This window comes from Scylla paramamosain, unplaced genomic scaffold (assembly GCF_035594125.1).
Source record: "Scylla paramamosain isolate STU-SP2022 unplaced genomic scaffold, ASM3559412v1 Contig98, whole genome shotgun sequence".
NCBI classification, from domain to species: domain Eukaryota; kingdom Metazoa; phylum Arthropoda; class Malacostraca; order Decapoda; family Portunidae; genus Scylla; species Scylla paramamosain.
The window spans coordinates 237,501-247,500 of NW_026973763.1; the positions used below are offsets into that span (position 1 = coordinate 237,501).

General features: G+C 40.8%; 1 protein-coding gene across 11 annotated transcripts in view; it reads left to right on the forward strand.

Annotated features, from left to right (window-relative positions):
* Positions 1–10,000, forward strand: part of LOC135099027 (uncharacterized) — a 47,185-nt gene that overhangs the window by 12,166 nt on the left and 25,019 nt on the right. For 7 of the 11 annotated variants that reach the window (XM_064001460.1, XM_064001462.1, XM_064001464.1 and 4 more), the window contains exons 3-8: positions 608–691; positions 979–1,129; positions 1,941–2,097; positions 2,548–2,711; positions 3,228–3,365; positions 3,781–3,972. In XM_064001460.1, the coding sequence (XP_063857530.1) occupies positions 612–691; positions 979–1,129; positions 1,941–2,097; positions 2,548–2,711; positions 3,228–3,365; positions 3,781–3,972 (882 nt within the window). In that variant the 5' untranslated portion in view covers positions 608–611. Of the gene's footprint in view, positions 1–607; positions 692–978; positions 1,130–1,479; positions 1,505–1,940; positions 2,098–2,547; positions 2,712–3,227; positions 3,366–3,780; positions 3,973–5,941; positions 6,028–7,605; positions 8,505–10,000 lie in introns of those variants that run through there. The other 4 variants (XM_064001466.1, XM_064001470.1, XM_064001467.1 and 1 more) reach the window with 4 other exon arrangements.

Genomic DNA, 10,000 nt, shown 5'->3' on the forward strand with positions numbered 1-10,000 from the left:
GTGGAGGGATTATGGTGTGATGGGAGTAGGTGAGACAGGGTGGCATGACACCATTGAGTGGAGTGAAGGAGGCTGGGAAGTCACAGGCAGAGGTAGGCCAGCAGGAGAGAAGAAAGGAGGTATGTGGGTGCTTGTGAGAGAAGAGGAAGGTACGAGTATAGAGCAAATCAAGTTAACAGTATCAATAGACTGAGGTTAGATGTTTCCATTATCTCTTAAAATAGTTGTGGTATAAAATGCTGTGAAAATCAGTGGTGTGGGCTTGCTAGCTGGGTATATATAAACCAGTATTCAGAAACGCTTTGGTCTCTTCCTCACCACAAGTATTATCCAAGGGCACAGAGATGATTAGTTGGGTTCTCAAGAGTATTTCTCCTATTCATAGTATAGAAATCTTGTTTGTCTGTCACTAGAACTATAAAAAGCACCCTTAAAGACCTGCATAACTTGAAGTACAGCCTATTCAATGTAGTGCAGGTGTGGTGCACAAGTGTTTCAGAATGTAGACCATTATTAGGTAGATTTTACATGTATTTATCTGTTTTATTTATTTATTTATCATTATTATTATTTTTATTTATTTATTTTTCTTCTTTTTTTTTCTCAGAGTGATGGGTGATGTTGGTGAGTTGGGCAAGGAGGTGGAGGAGGAGGAGGAGGTGGAGGAACTCTTGAGAGAGGAGAAAGAGAGGTGTGTATTGTGTTGTGTATGTGTGTAGTGGAGTCTAATGTACACCAGTAGTCTTTCTGCATTTCCTCTTTCCTACAAGTTGACCTCTCTCTCAAGAGTGAGGTTTCAAGACACTTATTCTCCAATTTTGAATGATCCCTATGGGTTTTCTTTAAAGGGTTAAGGACTGTCACCTCTGTGGGTTCTTTATTCTTTTTCCTTCTTTCTGTTTTGTTGTCCATAGCCAGTGTTTCTCTTATATAAAAAGAAAAGAAAAATATCATTACTGATGCCATGGTGTCCCACAGAAATTTCTCACGGGTGGAAGAGTTCAACATCAACACGTGGAAGTTCCGAGAAGTGAACCCAGCGATAACGAGGAGCCTGGAGGATGAACTGGATCTGTCTAACTGGGAGCCTGTTGCTGAGACTCTTGGCCTCACCAACTCACAAATAGAGGTTGGCTCAGCACCACTTCAGAAGCTGTTTTTTTTTCTTCTCTTTTTTTTTTTTTTTTTTTTTTCTTCTTAATTCATGGTGCCATTCGCTTCCTTTTATAATATTTAGTGTTTCCTTTATCTGTGCAGTCATTATCCCATGTCCCATTCTCATTCATTGTCTTGTTGTTTCCTTTTCTTGTCAATACTTTCATCTTTTCTTTCCTTCCTCAGTAGTCTTATCTTTTTTTTATTTACTGTGCTGTTTCAAAATGTCCATTCTGTGCCACAACCCACTTCTTGTCACATTGTCATGATACATACACTCTGCTATTGTTCATGGTGAGTAACACACAGCTTTCATCCTCCAAGGGGTGGCCAAGGACATGAGTGAGAGGTGAGTACACTGGATGAATACTTTTTGAAAAGGAGACAGTCTAAGAGTGAGAGTTGAAGTGTGACCAAGTCTAGTAGGGAAGAGGCAATAATGGTTATGATAGCAACACAAGATTGACACAAATGTAAAAGTATTAATAATGCATACATGTACTAAGGCTGTTTTCCACAAAAATGGTAATGATAAAAAAAATAGTAATAATGAAAACAATGGTGGTAATGCAGTCATCTCTCATTATTCACGGCTTCAGCTTCCACACTTTCACTTTTACATGGATTGCTGCTGACCACAGATTCAAATAACAGAGGTGGCAATGACAAACACCCTACAAATGTTCACTCCTTTTTTTCTTTCTTTCTTTCTTTTGAGTTAAATGATAAAATAAAATGTTTGTAAGCATGTACATGTTGTTAAGGGAGGCTGTAACACTTTGCAGCGGTGCCTGAGAAGCGATGCCTTCACCCACGCTGTGTTCACCACGATGGAGGAGTGCCCACACTTCCAGGACCTTACTGTTAAGAGGTTCCTGAAGACCCTACTTGAGGACAACCGCCGAGACATTCTCTCCAAGCTGGAGAAGTTTGTGCGCCCGAGTGAGTCGCTTCAGTGTCTTGGCGAACATAACAACATGAGAACATGAGGGGAGCTGCAAGGAGCCATCAGACCTGCACATGGCACTTCCTGAATTGAATGTGTCTACGTATTTCTACTTATCCCTATCCCTAGATTTGTGTACTCGTATCTTCTTTTAAAATCTCCCTAGTGACTCAGCACTAACAACCTGATTACTGAGTCTGTTCTTTTCATCCACCACTCTTTGAGAATTAGTTCCTTGCACTCTGCTGCTTTTGACTGGCCACTACTGCACGAGCCTGTCTTGACTCCCTGACATCTCAGTCACTTGATTCAAATGTCTGATTAATTAGTTATAATAAATCAATTGGAAGTTTGTTTGATAAGACTGTGGGCCTGTGTAGCCATGGAAGATATTGACTATTGAAATCTTGAGAACACTGTGTTGAAATCTGTCACATTATTCACAGAGCCAGGGAGTGATGCTGCTAAGACCTTCACTCTGTCTATCCAGAGGGATCCGCAGGTGCTGGTGGTGGAATCTTGCTTGGACAGTGTGGATGGCAAGCAGTCAGGGTTCCAGTCAAAGGTGGTGGTGATCCATGCCCAGGACACCAGGGAGGATGCACTGCAGGTGGGTCAGTCAGTCAGGCTGTGCTGGCAACCTTAGCTCAGGGAAAGAGATGGAAATGCTAGGGGTATCTTAATTTCATTCCTTCATTCACTTGTTGAGTGGAGGTGTACTTCACATAGTTTGGACCAGATCTAATTGACTGGTGACCTGACTGGTGAGCTGAGGGGGAAAGGGACCTGCTGGAGTTATCTCACTTTCATTCCTTTACTCACTAGCTGACAGGTGTGCTTCACACAGTCAGATCTTGGTGGTGAGAATGCCTCAACTTTACTCATTAGCTGACAGGAGGAACAAATTAAATTAGTTTTTAGCAGATCTGAAGATAAGGAAATTCCTTGTGTTGTGAGATGCCATGATTTTGCTTGGCATAAGAGAATAAGTTTACATATTTTCCAGTAAGATGTTGATGATCCCTGTAGAAGTGACTTGCTTTGTATTGGTTCCAGGAACTCTGCTTCACTGGCTGCATTTATTACCTAGAGAGAGCCTTCATTATTGGTTTGATTCTTCCCACAGCTTGCATCTCAGCTGAGGAATCCCATGGAGGGCAACAGATTGTATGTGTTGCTTCTGCAAGAGTCTAAGAAGAACACACAAGTTAAGAGCAGCCTGAGGTGTGATCCATGGAACAGCATCCACAAGTGGTTCATCAAGGTACATAAAGACTCCATCCCACCTTGTCTTGACATGGGGATGATGCAAGTCAGTGTGTGTGTGTGTGTGTGTGTGTGTGTGTGTGTGTGTGTGTGTGTGTGTGTGTGTGTGTGTGTGTGTGTGTGTGTGTGTGTGTGTGTGTGTGTGTGTGTGTGTGTGTGTGTGCCTGTAACACACAGGCACATTTCTCCAAAAGGTGACACATTATCTTTCAGAATGGCTTCACTCCTGCAAAACAACTGTGTACTTTTCTCTCACAAATCCACACACAGCAGGAACATTTTCCTAAGAGGATGCTGTTCTTATGTGTTGCAGTGCTGTGTCTCTCACTTTCAACAAGCTCTAGTGGAAGTTAAGGGGAGTTTCAATAGTGTTTTTATGATTTGAATGACTGAACATTGGTGACATTCCTCAGGTTGACGCTGTGCTGCCGGTACTGTCGCCTCAGCTTCTGCGTCAGATTCAGAACAGAGACTTCAGCAGAGAGAGTGAGTGGGAGAAACGCTACAACCGCTTTGCCCACTCGATGATGCTAGACCAGCATGTGGAGTACGGGAGCAAGAATGGGTTCTGCCGTGCCGTTTGTCCTGCCAGATTCCCGGAGGAGGTTGGTGATGCCTCCACTTGCATGTCTTTTCTGTATTTTGTATAGACCTGTTTGTATTTTACAGGATTAAGTCAAGTTCTGTTTGGATGTATGTGACCAGCTGTGCTGTGTCTGACTGTCCTTTTCCACTAGGGACTGATGGGGCTAAGAGTGTGAATGATGTCTGTGTGTGTGTGTGTGTGTGTGTGTGTGTGTGTGTGTGTGTGTGTGTGTGTGTGTGTGTGTGTGTGTGTGTGTGTGTGTGGGATTGCCAGCTTTTTTTTTTTTTTTTTTTTTTTTTTTTTTTTTTTTTTTTTTTTTTTAATGTATGAGTGACACTGGCCAAGGGCAACAAAAATCTTATAAAAAAATGCCCACTGAAATGTCAGTCCCATAAAAGGGTCAAAGCAGTGGTCAAAAATTGATGGATAAGTGTCTTGAAACCTCCCTCTTGAAGGAATTCAAGTCATACATAGGAAGGTGGAAATACAGAAGCAGGCAGGGAGTTCCAGAGTTTACCAGAGAAAGGGATGAATGATTGAGAATACTGGTTAACTCTTGCATTAGAGAGGGTGGACAGAATAGGGGTGAGAGAAAAAAGAAAGTCTTGTGCAGCGAGGCCGTGGAAGGAGGGGAGGCATGCAGTTAGCAAGATCAGAAGAGCAGTTAGCATGAAAATAGCGGGAGAAGACAGCTAGATATGCAACATTGCGGCGGTGAGAGAGAGGCTGAAGACAGTCAGTTAGAGGAGAGGAGTTGATGAGACGAAAAGCTTTTGATTCCACCCTGTCTAGAAGAGCAGTATGAGTGGAACCCCCCAGACATGTGAAGCATACTCCATACATGGACGGATAAGGCCCTTGTACAGAGTTAGCAGCTGGGGGGGGTGAGAAAACTTTCGGAGACGTCTCAGAACACCTAACTTCATAGATGCTGTTTTAGCTAGAGATGAGATGTGAAGTTTCCAGTTCAGATTATAAGTAAAGGACAGACTGAGGATGTTCAGTGTAGAAGAGGGGGACAGTTGAGTGTCATTGAAGAAGAGGGGATAGTTGTCTGGAAGGTTGTGTCGAGTTAATAGATGGAGGAATTGAGTTTTTGAGGCATTGAACAATACCAAGTTTTCTCTGCCCCAATCAGAAATTTTAGAAAGATCAGAAGTCAGGTGTTCTGTGGCTTCCCTGCGTGATATGTTTACCTCCTGAAGGGTTGGACGTCTATGAAAAGACGTGGAAAAGTGCAGGGTGGTATCATCAGCGTAGGAGTGGATAGGACAAGAAGTTTGGTTTAGAAGATCATTAATGAATAATAAGAAGAGAGTGGGTGACAGAACGCTGAGGAACACCACTGTTAATAGATTTAGGAGAAGAATAGTGACTGTCTACCACAGCAGCAATAGAACGGTCAGAAAGGAAACTTGAGATGAAGTTACAGAGAGAAGGATAGAAACCGTAGGAGGGTAGTTTGGAAATGCAAGCTTTGTGCCAGACTATCAGAAGCTTTTGATATGTCCAAGGCAACAGCAAAAGTTTCACCAAAATCTCTAAAAGAGGATGATGACCAAGACTCAGTAAGGAAAGCCAGAAGATCACCAGTAGAGCAGCCTTGATGGACCCTAATACTGGCGATCAGATAGAAGAAGGCTGTGAAGTGATAGATGTTTAAGAATATTCCTGTTGAGGGTAGATTAAAAACTTTAGATAGGCAGGAAATTAAAGCAATAGAACTGTTCTTTGAGGAATTAAAACTACTACTACTGCTACTACTACTACTACTACTACTACTACTACTACTACTACTACTACTACTACTACTACTACTACTGCTTCTACTCATATCTGACCCCCAGACCAACATTTGCTGTGTATAAATGGCACAGTTTGCTGCTTTAATTCTTTTCATTTCTTGAAGGTGCATATCAGTGTATTCTGTCGTGCCTCCCATGCTGTGTAATAATGCTGCAGTGTTTGTTGACTGTGTTTTCCCTCAGGTGACAGAGAAGAGACCTTGGGAGACTTCTGTAAATGAGGAGCAACAAGCACATCTGACTGGAGCCTTTCAGGAACCAACAGTCAGGTGAATACTGTGTTGTGTTAGTACAGTTGAGGTCCTCTGTCTGTAACTTGTGTGCTCTGAAGATGCAATACTCAGTTTTTGAATCCTTGACACTGATAATAACAGTCAAGCATAGTGGGAGATGTCTTTCCCACATTGCCCTGCTTGTTTCCCGCTTGCTACAGCTTAATTCTTCTCATAAGAGTGTTGTGATTGTGGTTGTTCAAGAAGGGATCAGTAATTGTCTGACAGGAAGAAAGATGGGAAGATCAGAAGCAGCCGTCACACAGTTAGTTGGCAAAGGCTTCTCAGTGGTTGGAACAGCTGTTACTCTGTTACCCTGCAACTCCCAAGCCTCTTCTGACTAAAAGAAGGTGCAGCAAATCAGTTTTTACAATGCATCAGCTTACTATTCTTGTATCTGCCTTCCTTTATCACCAAGAGCCTTTCTTTCTCTTGGGAGTGACAGCTATGCCTAGTGCGCCAGTACAGTCTCTGTTACCCTGCAACTCCCAAGCCTCTTCTGACTAAAAGAAGGTGCAGCAAATCAGTTTTTACAATGCAACAGCTTACTATTTTTGTATCTGCCTTTGTCATGGCTTTTGTATCATACCTTTGTCATAGCTTTCGCTGCTGATCTTGCTGTCTCCCTTCCAGTCTCACAAGTAGCAAGCCCTCTCAAACAAGGGCCATCACAGCACTCTTCTCTTTGTTAAGCTTGCCAGGACCCGTTATAATGTAAGAATTAAATGTGAGCCGTGGAATGAGAAGGTGGTGGTAAGGGGGGACAGGCAGGGAAGCACAGGAGAGACATCCCTCTCTGCTGTGTCTGGCAGTCCCTCTGTGACTAAAAGACAACATGGCATCCTCAGGGCATGGGTGACAATTTGCTACTTTTTGAACACTGAAGCCTTTGTTCTGTGGGTGTGCTGTCATGTTTTTACACTTTGATATTCTTTGTGGCCATTGTAAAGCCGCATTGAAGGTAGGTGTAAACCTTGATGCCAACCCCAAGCTGTCCCATTTGATAAATCCACATAAAAATATTAAAAAAACTGGGAAAATGAAATCTGCAGCACTTTCAGTCCCAGGAATTTTGGACAGGGGAATTTCAGCTGTATATAGCATTGTTGGGAGTGTGATAAATGATGAGGTGATGATGGATGGGGTTTTTTCTGAAGGAATTGGAGGAGGGGAGGCAGGCATGCACTTATTAAGATTACAAGAGCAGTAACATTGAAAATAAAGGCATAAGATTGCAAGAGGAGCAACAGATAGCTGGATAATTGCATGTTAGGAGCTCCTGTTAATAATAGGTGTGAGTCTTGATTAACCTAACAAGGAATGATTTCAGTGTGAATGAGTGTGAAATAAGAGGAGAGGATGTGTAGCTCAGGTATTGTGGTGTGTGCATGTGAAAAAGGTATTTGGTTGAAGAGAAATAGATATGGAAGAGTTGTGGGGGTGTTTCAGAATTGTCTGAGCCATCTGATAGGCCAGGAAAGGGAGTGAAGAGTTCGTGGAAAGTAAAGTCTGCGTGAGTGTGGAATATAGCGTGTGAGTGATGCAGAATAAGCAATTTGCATTACTTTTTTGCAGAACTTTGTCTTCTTCTGCCAGCACACATACTGTCTGTGCAATCAAGGCTGTGTGATGGTGGTGCCCCATTGCGGGGTCTGATGTGTCTACAGCTAGTGCTGGGTGTGTCCTCTCTGCCTGGTACTGCAGGCTAATGTGTTTGCCTGCTTCAGTGCAAATCTTGCAAGCCAGATCTACCAGCTGTCTCTAGTGTAGTGTCTAGGATGCTTTAAATTTGTGTTTTTATGTATAGTATGAGATAAAATTATAACAATGTGGTCGTGTAAGTTATTTGCATTTTGTAAGTTATTTTGATGGTAAACAATTCATGCCCTCAGGTCAAAAAAGAAAATCAGGATTGGCCAAAAATAGTCAAAGTTTAAGGTGAGACTTGCACATAGAAGCCCTGTCCAAGCGACTCTGGTGGGATGGGGCTTCTGTGTGCCAGCCTCATCTTAAACTTAGACTATTTTGGGCCGACGTGACTTTTAAAGTGTTATAGCGTGAAAAAAAACATGTATAATAACCAAGACATTCCCACTCACTTTGTTAGTTGAATGGCCAGTCTGGTGTATTAACAACAGACACATTCTCTCCTTTGCCTCATTAAAAACAAAAGAGCATTGGTTCTTGGAAAAATTAAGATTTGAATACTATATGATACCTGATTGTAACCCTCTATAGTAACAACAGATTTTTTGTTTATTTTTTACTTTTTTACTTTGAACTTACTTTAAAACTGTCAATTTTGCTGTCCACATTTCTATATGATATTTGATATGATGATATAATGTTAACCATAGGAAAATAGGGAAGTTGCAGGCAGCCATTAGCCCTTAACATGACAATCCCTGTATGATTTTTGTTGCCCTTGGCCAGTGTCCTTCCTACATTAAAAAAAAATAAAAGAGATATGCCTACCTATTTCCACTCATTATCTCCTTCCACAAGTTTTTGTGTAGTTAACCATAGAACCAAGTTATAAAACATTCTTTGTCCACATTTTCTATACTATATAACTCTATAGGTGTTTATTAAATTTCTCTCTCTCTCTCTCTCTCTCTCTCTCTCTCTCTCTCTCTCTCTCTCTCTCTCTCTCTCTCTCTCTCTCTCTCTCTCTCTCTCTCTCCTATTTTCAAGGATATAAATTTCCAACATCCTTCATCTCTTCATAGGTCGACTTATTCAACTCTGGGACCTTCTTAATGACTGTTTTTTGTACTTTTTCTAATTTTATAATATTTCTCTTTATATGAGGAGACCACACACACCACTGCCACCTATTCCAATCTTGGTCTTATCATGGAAATCAACTTTTTTTTATCATTCCTTCATCTAAATGAGAATGCCATTCTTATTCTTTTTTAACAAATTCATTGTGTTTCCAGTAATTTTAGCAGTGTGTCTGTCTGGAGTCAAATGCTGCTCATCTCTATCTGTGGAATTTGTGATATATTACAGATCTAAAGCTGCTGGATCTGTCCAGGAACAATGGATCAAGAACATCTAAAGCAAAGATCACATGGATTACTCCCAAAGAATGAAAGCTTTGCTTTAAGTTTTACTTTGCTCAGTTCATGGTTGACTTGCACCACTAAAACATTTTCTTTTAGAATGTAAAGGTTATGAAAATATAAGAAATTAATTCGATTTACAATCAATTTATCAAAACAAAAGAAATAACAGCAGAAACATTACTTTCAATGATCAAAGATTTAAACATATACAAGTGGAAAAAAAATGCATCAAGATTATCTGGAAAATGATCTACAAATGAACACAGGAATTGCAACATGAGTAGAGAAAGCAGCAGCAAAGACTTATCCCACACCTACTACTGAACTCAACTGTCACATGATAAAGTATTGCCAAATTTTTCCTGGTCATTGTGCTATTGCTCCTAAAGATATGTTCTATAACCCAACACTAGATACCACAAGATGTCATCAATACAAAAAATGTTCAAATTAGAATGGTTTTTCAATATCAGAGGAATTATACTTTGGAACTCTTCCCCAGAATGTTGTATTAGCCAGAATAGTATCTGTTTCAAGATATTTATCCTTATTCATCTTTGTTTTATTTGAGAACCAATGACAGTTTCCTTGGTCAGAAGGTCTTCTTGCCTTCCTTTCTCCTCTAAGGTCTTAATTCTCCACATCCACGCTTCCTTCAGGAGCATCTCTCATTCTGAGTCTGGTATTCGTTGGTACATTGTAAATAAGGACGTTAATATAATAGAGGCAAGAGAATGGTAAAAATTAATGTTTACTTCTAAGTTTTTGTTTTTTTTCTTCTCAGTCCAACCAATAAATGGGTTAATGGTTGAAGATAGGTACATGAACCCATTTTTGCGCTTATAGTATCAAACAATCTAATTTTTTTCCATATTGAATTGTTATTATATATTATTATT